At 46.6% G+C, this 12,738-nt stretch overlaps 1 protein-coding gene across 2 annotated transcripts in view; it reads left to right on the top strand.

Annotated features, from left to right (window-relative positions):
• LOC147635730 (peroxisomal fatty acid beta-oxidation multifunctional protein MFP2-like) overlaps positions 1 to 12,738 on the top strand; it is a 192,019-nt gene that overhangs the window by 155,601 nt on the left and 23,680 nt on the right. For both annotated transcript variants that reach the window (XM_086803129.1, XM_086803128.1), the window contains 2 exons: positions 9,467 to 9,588; positions 9,684 to 9,847. In XM_086803129.1, coding sequence (XP_086659255.1) covers positions 9,467 to 9,588; positions 9,684 to 9,847 — 286 coding nt within the window. The remainder of the gene's footprint in view (positions 1 to 9,466; positions 9,589 to 9,683; positions 9,848 to 12,738) is intronic.

Genomic DNA, 12,738 nt, shown 5'->3' with positions numbered 1-12,738 from the left:
ATGCCCGGTTTGGGTGGAGGTGTTGGACTTGCCCTTGTACTACAGACTTGCATTACGGTTCTTAGCCGAGGCACTAGGGAAAGTTGTATGTCCACCTCGTTCGAATGGCAATGTCAATCGTTTTTATGTGCGGTGGGACAGAGATAAACCCACTCCTCCCCTTGTGGCGTTTCAGATTGATATGCATGGTATGCCCGCTTAGGAGGTCTTTTTTAAACTCAAATGGGGAAGTTTTGCAGGCTCTTGCTTTGAGTGTCATGTGCATGTTTGCCCATGGACATATCTTGATGCTAGTCCAGAAGGGGCAGCCAGAAAAAGATGATAAGAACCAGAAGTTGGAGCATAAAGTGTTGTTTTGGCTAGTGAGGACTTGGAGAAGGACTTGGATCCTATCGGCTGCAAGGAGGGTACTGTCGGCTGACCCAGATGAGGGGCGGCTACAGGCGCATCAAGCTTTATGAGATTTTGTCCAGTCGGCTGGCCGACTGCTGGTCGACCAGTTCTCCTTTTGTCCAAGGGCCTATAAATAGGCAACTGTGCTCATTGATTCATTCATTCACTCCCTTTTGGAGTGGGTCCTTAGAGTAGGACTGTTTTGGGTGTATTCCACGTTTTATGAAAGGCAGCCTATGGCTGTAGATGTAGGGGGTACCTTTTTGTACCATATGAATATACTGAATTTCCGGCTATCTCTCTCTCTACTCTCCCTTATGTCTGCATTTTTGCATCAGCATGTTCTGAGTGGTGTTTAGGGCTGAAAGAAGACTCCCGGAGCTTCCATGTGTTACATTGGTATCAGAGCATCAGGCTCAGCAAAGCTAAACACTGATTGAGTCCCATATGATGGTGTACAGGTCCAAGATACAGGAAAGTGCACGAGTACGAAGCCCAAGGCAAGGAACACAAGATCGGGAAGAACTCCTAGGAGCTTTGTTGGTGGTATTCCACAAAGCCAGAGGGGATGGCAGTCCTGTGAGCAAGATAGGTTCTCGGGCAACGGTCCGAAAGGGAGGATTATCCTCCAAGGGGTGGAGTGAGAGTGCCAGACTCATTTCTCAGGAATGAAGACCAAGACGGTGTTCAAGAGACAAGGCAAGAACGGATTGGGGACTGGATGGAACAGATGCATAGATCTTATTCAGAGTCAAAGTGGTTTTGGAGACCGGGCCGGGTTTTTAGTGAAAAGGGTTGCCAGAGATGGATGGATGACAGAGGGACTCAGGGAACAGAGTGGGATGATGACAGTCATCCAAGAACAGGTTGGAATCCCGTCATCAAGTTTTGCAGAGGGGGATGTCCCATGTGCATGTTTGCCCATGGACATATCCTGATGCTAGTCCAGAAGGGGCAGCCAGAAAGAGATGATAAGAACCAGAAGTTGGAGCATGAAGTGCTGTTTTGGCTAGTGAGGACTTGGAGAAGGACTTGGATCGTGTCGGCTGCAAGGAGGGTACTGTCGGCTGAACCAGATGAGAGGCGGCTACAGGCGCATCAAGCTTTATGAGATTTTGTCCAGTCGGCTGGCCGACTGCTGGTCGGCCAGTTCTCCTTTTGTCCAAGGGCCTATAAATAGGCAACTGTGCTCATTGATTCATTCATTCACTCCCTTTGGAGTGGGTCCTTAGAGTAGGACTGTTTTGGGTGTATTTCACCTTTTGTGAAAGGCAGCCTATGGCTGTAGATGTAGGGTACCTTTTTGTACCATATGAATATACTGAATTTCCAGCTCTCTCTCTCTCTCTCTCTCTCTCTACTCTCCCTTCTATCTGCGTTTTTGCATCAGCATGTTCTGAGTGGTGTTTAGGGCTGAAAAAAGACTCCCAGAGCTTCCGCGTGTTACATTGAGTGTGGGAAGTTTGGTCACATGCAATCTGATTGTCCCCAAGTTTTGTTAAAGCCTTCACCCGCTGCAGTCCAGCCAGCAGACCCTCCTCACTCCAGGCCCTCTCGTGCATCCAAGCCTCGTCCCTTGGGTGCCTTGCCACCCACAACAACTGAGAAAGGAAAAGCAAAGTGTCTACCCCGTCAGTCAAGACTTGGGACAAGGGGAATGGTGCGGTTAAGGCTGCCGCCTCGTCGGATTGGCAACTGCCAAAGAAACCACTTAAAGCCAGGCCAGTGGTCAATAGGAATTGGACCGAAACCACTCCTACTTCCTTGGAGTCTATGCCTAATGATGGATTTAGGGTGGGGCAACTTTGGTCAGCAGTGGTTTGAGGAGCTGATTCATTGCATCCATTATTGGGTACTCCTGTTCCTGCTGATGGCCCTACTTTTGACCTTCCGGAGCTTGCTAATGTTGATGAGGAGTCAGTCATGGCCGAGCCTAGTGCAGCCATGCAGGTTGAGAGTTGAGTGGTGGGACTTTCTTGCAATAAGAAACAAAACCTACGCTACCTTGCTTTCGTTCTTTTTTGGCTAAACCTTAGTAAAGGTTTAAAGACCCACTTTATGCTTTATAGGTGTTTTTTTTTAAAGAAAACAATATATATATATATATATATATATATATATATATATATAGCCAATCTTTTCGACGATTATGTATCAAAATCAGATTTCCAAGAATTGAAAGTTGCTCTCGAACCTTCTTCCTCCAACGTCAAGCACAAATCGCCGCGCAGATGCAGGCTTTGTAGAACTCCATCTCTTTGTTGACCACTACCCTATCTACTCTTTCGGATATGGATACCTTGGCATCACTTTAGGTCCCAACATTACTCTCGAACAGTTCGGGGGCGAGCAAAAGCAGCGTGCCAAGGAGATAGTGGACACTTGGCTACATAAGTGGCAAGTCCATTTTCGGTTCCATCCATATGACGATGCGAAAAAGATCCAATTAGCAGCAAGTTTCCTCTCAGGCAAAGCTTTGCTTTGGTGGAAGGAACTCAACTCTAAACCAACGACTTAGGCACAGTTCGAAGACGTCTTCAAGAAAGAATTCCTCAAGAAGGAGGATGATTATGATGTTGTTGCCCGGTTTAGTACTTTGACCATGACCTCGCAGAACCTCACTTATGAGGTCTACCTCCAGAAATTTAGGGACTTGCAAATGAGAGCTACGAAGATGGATCCCACAACTCTTTTGGGATTCTTCGTAGCCGGTTTACCCGACTAATACAGTTTACAGGTTAAAAACAACAAATACAAAACTTTGGACGAAGCCATTCATTCCGCTCGTATCTATGATGAAACAATGGTCTCTTCCAAGTCTAAACCCGTTACCGAGCAAGGAACAAGCGCAAAAGAAAGTTCTCCGCACCAATGGCTAGCACGACTGAAGGAAAGTCTTCGGACCAACCTTCGAAGAATTCAACTTCGACACCAGCAAAGAAGAAACGTCTCCTTTAGGCTTTGAAGCTCAAGAAGGAGGGACATTGCTTCATCTGCGAAGAAAAAGGACACATGCGTAACGAGTGCCTGACCAACGCAGGACCCAAGCGAAAGGCAACTAACCAGTTGTCTTTGACAGGTACGTCAGTTGTTGTACTTACTGGCCCTAGTACATGTTCTGATTGTCTGTTCAACTCTAAAGTTTTTGGCTTGCATGATCTTCTCCGAGTTTATGGAGAAGTGAATGGCCATAGAATCCACATTCTTCTAGACCCTGGCAGCTCACACAATTTTGTTAATTACAAACCTGTGCAAAAATTGGGTCTTGATTCAACACCCAGTGATCATACCTATGAGGTACGCCTACTTGCGGGTTGGCAAGTATGGGATCGAAAGGTGGAGATGCTACCAATCCGGATTCAGGACTACAAAGATACTCTGGAATGCTATATTATGCACCTAGAACATGTAGACTTGTTATTAGGGATTGAGTGGTTTAAGACTCTTCAAGTCCAGATAGATTGGTCTAGTCATATTTTTTCTTGTCAACATAGGAACACCCAGTATAGTATCTTAGGTGATTGTATACATCCCTCTCAGGGACCTCTTGTAAATACAATTGATTTTGGTAATATAATGGATTCTTCTTTGTATACTGCTTTCCATTGTGTATGGATTTCACTTTCTTCATTTCTCATACCTTCTATGGATATCAATGAATTAAGTGTATTTGAAAGCAAAGAATTACAGAAGATACTTGATTCATTTCAAGATGTATTTCCTAAGGAACTGTAATCGGGCTTACCACCTGAAAGGGCAGTAGATCATCGTATCCTCATCCCTACTGCTCATCCTGTTAGTATTCCACCTTACAGGATGAGCCAAGCTGAGGAAGATGAGTTGGCTAAACAACTCGAAGATTATTTGAGGATGGGCCCGATCCGTCCAAGTAAATCACCTTGGGGTGCACCTGTGTTGCTTAGGAGAAAGAAGGACACTACCTGGAGAATGTGTAGGGCGGGCACCCAAGTGTGGACGCCCGATGACCAGCCAAGAGCCTATAAAAGGGTGGCCAAGGTTAGTCATTAGTCATATAGAGTCTCGCGTGACTTTGTGAGAGCTCTATGGTCAGGAGCCTAGATCTAGTGCAGACATGCACCTGCTTTATGCAGCTGAGGCTGGCAGGAGTCTCGAGGCCGGCGAGGGTAGCTTCGTGGCGGTATGGGACGTCACAAGGTAGAGATTGGTCGGTACGTCCATCTAGTTAGCTCAGCTCGTGGCTCGGTGGGGATAGCCAAGTCTTGTGGACTTGCCCACGGCTATCGAGGTTGGGAGGTGAGTCAGGCCTGCACCCCCGTCTTGTTTGTTTGGTTTGTTTGCAAGTTTTGAGTCTTGTACCAGGAGCGTCCTACAAGGAGATCCTATGGGGTTTGACAAGCTACCAGGTTATTCCAGTTTCTCTTTTGCCGATCTATCTGCCAAAAAGCCTTCTATCTTCTTCTTCCGCAACCATGGATTCAGGAGCATGGCAATAGTTTCTGGAATTTGGATAGGCCACTTGGGTGGTGGAAAACATGTCTTCATCATATATGGAAAAGTAAGCTTCCTGTCAAGCAACGGGTCTTTCTGTGGCGATGTCTAGTGGGGGCCCTCCTAGTGGGTGTCCTTCTGTCTGCCCGACGTATTGCCTCCTTGGTTTGCCCTACTTGTTCGCATCCGCGCGAGACGGTCCTGCATCGTCTCTGGGCTTGTCCTGTCGCTCGAGATTTGCTAGCTCGTTTGACAGTTCTTCTCCATGCTTGGTTTCCCAGCCTTTCCTTTGGCAAGCACTTTTGTTTGTTTGGTAGATATCTCTCTACCCCCGATTATACTCTCTTTTTTTCGTGGTGCCATTATTGGGCCTTACGGAGTTTAGACCATGCCCGCAACACTCAGTTGTTTGGGCACACTTCGGTGGATGTCTTCGCCTTTTTCAGACTCTCCTTGCTCCAGTCTCTCCAAGATGCCCACTTTCTTGGAGACCTTTCCACGGCCCAGTTGGACGTGTTTTATCACTATTTCTAGTTTTCTTGTAGTAGTTGCTCTATGTTGGGGCAGCTATGAATGTACATTGCATTTATAATAAAACAGTGGTTTTCACACACACAAAAAAGTGTGCGCGGTACTTGTGTGTATTGTTTCTTGCTAATAGAACACTGGTTTTTAGATTTTTTTTAAATGTGTGCGTGCACCAGAAATTTTTATTATTATTATTTTTCAAGAAAGAGACTTCTATTAAGTATGAAAAAAAAAGCATACAACAATCACGGCTATAAGCTGAAATAGAATAGAATCACCCAAATATGTAAGGTGATTTCAACCACTGAGGAGCATCATAATGCCATGAGAGACCTGTGGGACTAGAGGAAAAGAAAATGCCATGGTCCCACTCCCGCATAAATACAACACGCTTTGCTTGGCGCAGAACGAGAGGATCCCTGAATACTAGCCAAAGTAGCCATGAGAGTATGGATGATATCACCCCATATAGTACTAATGCACTGAGACCCAAAAATCTGGACACCCTCAATAGTCTCCTCGCACCTAGCTCTCCAGATCTGCCATGCTGTAATAGTGGCAACAATCTCCCAACTGATGTCAATCCTCTATCTAGGGGGTGTATAATCAGAGTGAGGGACATCGTGGAGTAAACCATGGACGGGCAATACCTCTACGAATGAAAATAGCAGAGTCTGTACCACTGCCCTCGTAGAAAAGCTGCAAACCAAGCTGGGAAAGCCAAGCAACTGCCTTTAAGTCATGTAGTAATGCAGATGGCATTAATTCGGTTACTAGGTAACATAGACTCGCTAGTGAAAATTTGATTAAACTTTTTCTTGTGGATATTTTCCATTTATTTGTATTAATAAAGATATCAATTATTAACATATACATTAATCAATAGTATAATTTAAAATTTATGTAACGGATTCTCGCTTGCTTTGTATTCAATTTGGTTGTACTGATGGAGCTCCATGCGCCCCCTCTTACCTGCCATTCAGCCCACCAACCTGTGAGCCTCTTCTTACCCCATCATCGAGCCCGCCCCCCTCCTGTCCATTATCCAGCACATCCTATCTGCCAAGCCCTCCTCCATCCTCCCTGCAGACCTGTGCACCTCACCTTCCAGCCCTCCTGCCTGCCATTCAGCCCTCCTCGCACACCTGTACACCACCTTCCAGCCCTTCTGCCCGCCATTCAGCTTACCCCCCCTCCTCTCTGTCTGCCCGCCATCCAGCACGGCACCAACCCTCTCTGCCATCCGCCATCCTATCCCCTCTCTCCTGTGCATCCAGCCTGTCATGCTACCTCTCTTGCTTCCTTCCCCATGCCAGTGTATGAAATTCTCACTGTGTTGAAGTCGTCCATTCTGCTTTGATTGGCATTATGACATCTGCCAAAGCCAATCTCTCTTCATCCTATCAGCCGGGCAAACTATCAACTTCTCCCAGGATGAGCTCCAGGTCCTCCAGCGTGATATCAAACAGGAAACACAACATACCCTTATCGGCCGGCTTTATGGCTTTCATTAGGTACGGGATCAACTTCTGGCAGCTCTCCCCTAAGCTGATTGAGCATTTCCAAGGTACTCGTCTACTTGGTAGAGGTTTCTACCAAGTAGACTTTGATCCTCTGAAAGCCACATCCCAGGCACTAGCCTGAAGCCCTTTTCCCCTCGGTCAAAAGAAAATCTTCCTCCTCTTCAAATATGGTACAGATATTGATCGTGTGGCCGAGGACCAGCGACTCACTCCCATATCTCACTCAGATTTCAGGCCTCCTGCAGGCCTATTGCAAGTTACTGAGGTCCATAAGTGCTGCCAGGTTTTGGAGGTCCCTGCCCTTCCAAGACTATCCTCGCCTGCCTTAGCACAGCGATCATTGCCAGCACTGACGGGGGCCCAAAGTTATTGTCCTTTTCTCTGATCCATTCTTTTTGATGACCACATCATGTTGCAAAGACTGGATGGTTTACATTTCAGATGGATGGAGATTGCTGGGAAACTGGACTCATTGATTCTGTCCAGTGGGAAGATTGTCTCATGGAGTTTACAGGGTTAGGCGATATATCTCTCGCCACCAGAGACAGGTCGTGAGAGACCGGACTCGTATTGATTCTGTCCAGTGGGAAGATTGTCTCATGGAGTTTACAGGGTTAGGCGATATTTCTCTCGCCACCAGAGACAGGTCGTGAGAGACCAACTCCCCTGCGGCCTGATTGAAATTGTGCTCATGCATGAGCACAAATTATATGATAATTGTTATGGCGATCTTCTATCTGGTCACACTTTCTGGTCTGGGGCTGCAGGCTCTAAGGGTGATGTATGTATTTCAGTTTCCCAGTCCATCTTGCCTTGCGTTATTGGTCATGGTGTTGCATGCCAGAGCACAATGGATTATTGTCATGCAGAACAATATACATTTATGCCCCCAATCATAGAGGGGAGAGGACTTCCTTCTGGAAGCTTATTACAGAATGGCTTCCACACACAGATCATTGGATCATTGGGGGAGATTTTAATATGATCGAGCAACAAACAGATAAAAGAGGACATGAAGGGCTGGTGCACCCTGCGTAGAGAGCCGCATGGGAGAGGTGTTGTATACTCTCTATACATGAGACGCACCTCATGGCCTGTTGTTGGTCTTTGTTTCAAGATTTATGCTTACTCCAGGAGCCATGGGTGGCAATGGCAAATAATTTTATTGAGAGGGTTGGAATTAGAAATGGTAACACTCACATTATTGCTTCGTGGTGGGATATTGTCAATGGATCTCAGAACATAACAGTGCAAGGCTCTCCTCTGCTTTCTCACCTTATTGCATCTTGGCAAGAAGTCCTACCTCATACTCAATGGCATCCCCCTCTCAATAGAACTTTAGCAAATTCCTTTCAAGGAAAAGTGCTGGTGACTTCACGGGCTATACAATGGCCACATAAGGAGTCTTCTCGTCTAAAACTCAATCGCGTGGCTAGATTGGGTGTACTGCGGGGGTTCGGGATGCCGTGTTGCATAATCAAAGTTGCCTTTCTTCTTTTCGCCGTCTTCGCCATTTGTTTCGAGTGCCTAGAGGGTATGCTGGCTTATGGGCATTGATTCATGAGAAAGTTAGTTCTTCTGGTAGCATTCCTGATTTAAATGCCTTGTATCCATGGGAAGATTGGATGTTCAAGAAACCACAGGATCTCACCACCTGTTCAGCGAATGCGATTTATCATATGTTGGTGAAAGACAAAAGCTGGGTTTCAATAAAAGCTAACAAAGTTTGGAAACTACATCGCAGTACAAGCTGGTGAAAAGATGCATTGATGAGGGGTGGCATTCCAAGATTCTGTATCAAGGGAAGGTTTTCATTGCGAGTGTGTTGGTGGGGGGTGGGCTTCCTCTGGTGGACCAGCTTTGACCTCACATGATAGCTTCTGGTCATTGTGGTTTTGTATTACAAATCTTGAAACTTGTCAGCGCTTGTTTGTGTATTACCTAGTTGCGAGACAGATTTGGGACTTCATTTCTTGAATAATGTCTGGCCGTTACAGGCTCTCATGTTACTCGACGTCAATGGATATTTGGTTGCATCCCTAATATTTCACTTCAGGAGGATCAGCTGAATTTATATCATATTTTCAGATGGTCAGGTCTTTGGCATATTTGGATGACTAGGAATGCCTTTCTCTTTGACTCTCAGTCTGAGATTTGAGGACATACTGGACGAGTGCGCGGGATTTTGATGTGGCAGATTTCCAGATTTCCTCTATGGTATCGGCACAAGTCATCACAGAGAATTCAGCCCTTCATGGATGAGGCTGATTCACACGATGGCTCTATGTGTTTTATAGGGGTTGAGGGCACTTTTTCACTCTAGCATGTTGGCCTCTTGGCCCCACTTTCTTACTTGAGCTTTATGTAGGCCAGTGGCCTTTGTACATTGTTTCTTTAATACAACTCCTTATTACCAAAAAAAAGAGAGTATTTATAAGCATTTTCTTAAAAAAATCTCTTAAGCAAAAAAATATATCCCTTAGACCTACCTGTTACAAAGGTATACCAGAAAAGCATATATTTTCTTTAACATCATCATGTTGGCACAACAGGGAATTTGGAGTCTCTTGTGAGGAAGGGAAAGATGACAAAAATACATGCGGTGAATTCTCTGGATCTTGTAAGGATAACTGAGGACTATAGTGATTTTGGGAGTGTTGATCTGGTCATAGAGGTAAGCATCTTGATGCATTTGATGCACAGTCTGGATGGTTTATTTCTAACCTCAGTACTTGTCTTCATGGTTTATTGATCTTTTGCTCTTTGTAGTCAGTTAACGAAGATATATCCTTGAAGAGACAGATCTTTCATGAGCTTGAGAGTGAATGCTCAGCCGATTGCATTTTGGCATCCAACACGTCTGCAATTGATATTAGTATTGTCGGAGCAAACATCTCTCATCCAGAGCGCATTGTTGGTGCACACTTTTTCAGGTAAATTATGGTGATTTTTCTTGCATTCAATGTTTAATTGTAAGATGTGTCTTCAATGAGTTGGTCTAGCAGTAAGTGCTCATGCTTCCTGTTGGGATTCTGAGTCTCATGTGTGTCCCCCTTGTGTGTGTGAACCCCTGTTTGTGGGTCCATATGCACATGTGCATGTGTGCCCCTAATAAAAGAGTTATTGTTCTACTAGTGTGTGAACACACTTTTATAAGTGGATAAGACAAGTGTGCCACGTGCCATACACTTTTTAGAGTTGATATTTATATGGGTCAAAAGATAAGGCTGCAAGCCTACAAAAGCATTGTACTTGTTGATGAGTGAACATCACTTCTTTCACATCAATAGGATCTATCATTGGGTCGTGCAGTACTCTCTACAGTTTAACATTTTCTCTCTTTGAGCTTTGTCGCGTCTCTCGTCTCATAGGTCATTTTGGCCTTTTGAAGACATTAATATATCATTTCATTTCTCTCTCAGAGATCCACCCCACTCCCAGCCCCTACACAGCAGGAATTACTCTCTAGAGAGCAGAGACACTCAGAGCCCATAGGAGACAGAGGACACCTGGCTTTCGGACACCACGCCTATACCAGAGAGAGATGACAGAGATCAGAGCTCAGTTTCACAGAGAGGGTGCGGAGCGACTGGCTCGCTTTAGAGCAGACCCAGGCATGTTCTTCAGGGAGCTGTGGACACCCCCTTCATTGATGTATACCATTTTATACCCCCAGTATGGTACAGGATGGAGCTAGCTAGGTTGCATATCATGATTGTATACTCCATGCATATAGCTTTGCATTCTCCTAGTAGTAGAACTCCATCCCCTCCCCCACTCATTGTACTTATTGCACACCCAGATTCAGCTTTTTAGTTCAGTACTTTTTCATTTTGTTGGGATGACAGAGGATACCCCACACAGGTACACTGATTTGTCTCATAGGCCGAGTTCGGTCTTTTGGAAGACGTTAATAAAATCTTTCTTTCGTTCTTTCTCTCTCGCTGTCATGGCGTGACGTCTTTGCTCTCGCGCTGCTCGCGCTATGCGCTGGTGGTCTCAACACCCTCTCGCTGCTTGCGTTGGTGGTTCTCGCACCCTTGCTGTGCTGCGCCTGGCACTGCCCTTCGTACCCACCCCGCCCGAGCTGCCTTGCTTACACTGCGCACCCCTGTTGTACTACGCTGTGCTAGCCTGCTCGCACTGTGCTTGCACTGCCAAAAATACGCTCTCTCCATCGCACTTGTTCGCCATCTCCTATGTTCGCCTGCATTCGTCCCCTCTCTGTGTGCAGCCCCTCTCTCTCTCTCTTGCGCACCCTACCTGTCTCCCTATCCGCTTCCTCACGCCTGTGCACTAGTCCCTTCGTACCCACCCCGCCCGAGCTGCCCTGCTTACACTACGCACCCCTGCTGTGCTCGCGCTGTGCTGGCCTTCTCTCTCCCTCGCTACTTGTGGGAAGCGCTGTAGAGTAATCTCGAGGAATGGCTCCGAGTCTCCAAGAGAAGCTCGAGGCCCTCGAGATAGCAATGAAGGCACTAATCAAGGAGAACAAGAAGACATCTGATTCCAACCTCAATGAGGTGGAGAACAAAATACACCGGCACATCATGGCCCTCGAAGCACGGGTCACGGACCTTGAACAAAAGAACACGGCACTCAAGGAGGAGGTGAGTGCATTGAAAGTGGAACCGGTAGCCATCAAGAATACCGGGAAGGAAGAAGGGGAGATCAATGACAACACTCTCACGGCCATCAAAGAAGAGATCTCCAAGGAGATCACAAAGGACATGGAGGGAAAACTCGAAGCCAAGCAGTCAGGATGGGTTGAAGTGGTGAAGAAGAACATTCGTAAAGAAGTAAGGGAGGAGACTCAAAGGGAAGAACACCAAATCATTCACACCACCATTGAGGAGGAGAAGATGAGGCATGCCCGCCGCCTCAACATTCGAGTCACAGGTATAGGCGAGACACCCGACTCCACTCCCAAGAAAGATGGACAGCTTCTATGCATGAAGCTCGGCTACAGGGAAGAGGAACCTCTCCGTCACCATATGCAGCCCTTTCAGATGAGATCATACACTACTCCAACCTGGGGGAAGTCCTCCTTATGGGGGACTTCAATGCACGGACAAAGAGTCAACAATGTGACATTTATGATTTCGAGCACCCTGAGGTGATGCACACACTAGAGGTGGAGGACACGGGAGCTTGTAGGGTGTGGACATGGGGCCGGATAACACCAGATATGGTCATCACTTACTTGAGCTGGGAGCGCGACACCATCTCGTTATTTATAACGGGATGAGACAGTGGCAAGATTGAGGAGCACTGACATGCTTTCCACGATCAGGGGGGGTAGCACAGTGGACTACATCATGGGGTCCATGGAGACCACACAAGCAATGACATCTTTCACCACCCCCCCCCGTCCTATTGGTGCGGATCACACGTACCTCTTACTATCACTGGTGAGCTCCACACCAGCACCCACACAGCCCACACAGGCATCGCATACAACTTTCTACTTCACCCATGACTTGGCAGACATATATGAGCATCATGTATATGACAGGCTATTCCAGATGGATCCCCTGTCACCTCTAGACACACTCACCACCCAGCTGTCATCTCTACTACTTACGGCTGCCACCCGCAGCTTCCCCCATCATACACACATTGCACACACAGATAGATCTAGGAGCATGCCCCAGAATCGGTGGTATGATGATGAGTGCAGAGAGCTATATAGACACCTCCGTGCCCAGAGAGCACTGGGGACCATTACATAGAGACAGGCGAGCCGACAGATGAGGACCCTCACACGCCGTAAGAAGCGTGCATATGAGGCACAGTACTGGGATATATACCACCTACTCATAAG

Source organism: Cibotium barometz, chromosome 9 (assembly GCF_041138505.1).
Source record: "Cibotium barometz isolate CiBa-2024 chromosome 9, ASM4113850v1, whole genome shotgun sequence".
NCBI classification, from domain to species: domain Eukaryota; kingdom Viridiplantae; phylum Streptophyta; class Polypodiopsida; order Cyatheales; family Cibotiaceae; genus Cibotium; species Cibotium barometz.
The sequence above is the reverse complement of the archived record's forward strand: the minus strand, read 5'-3'. Positions and strand labels throughout refer to the sequence as shown.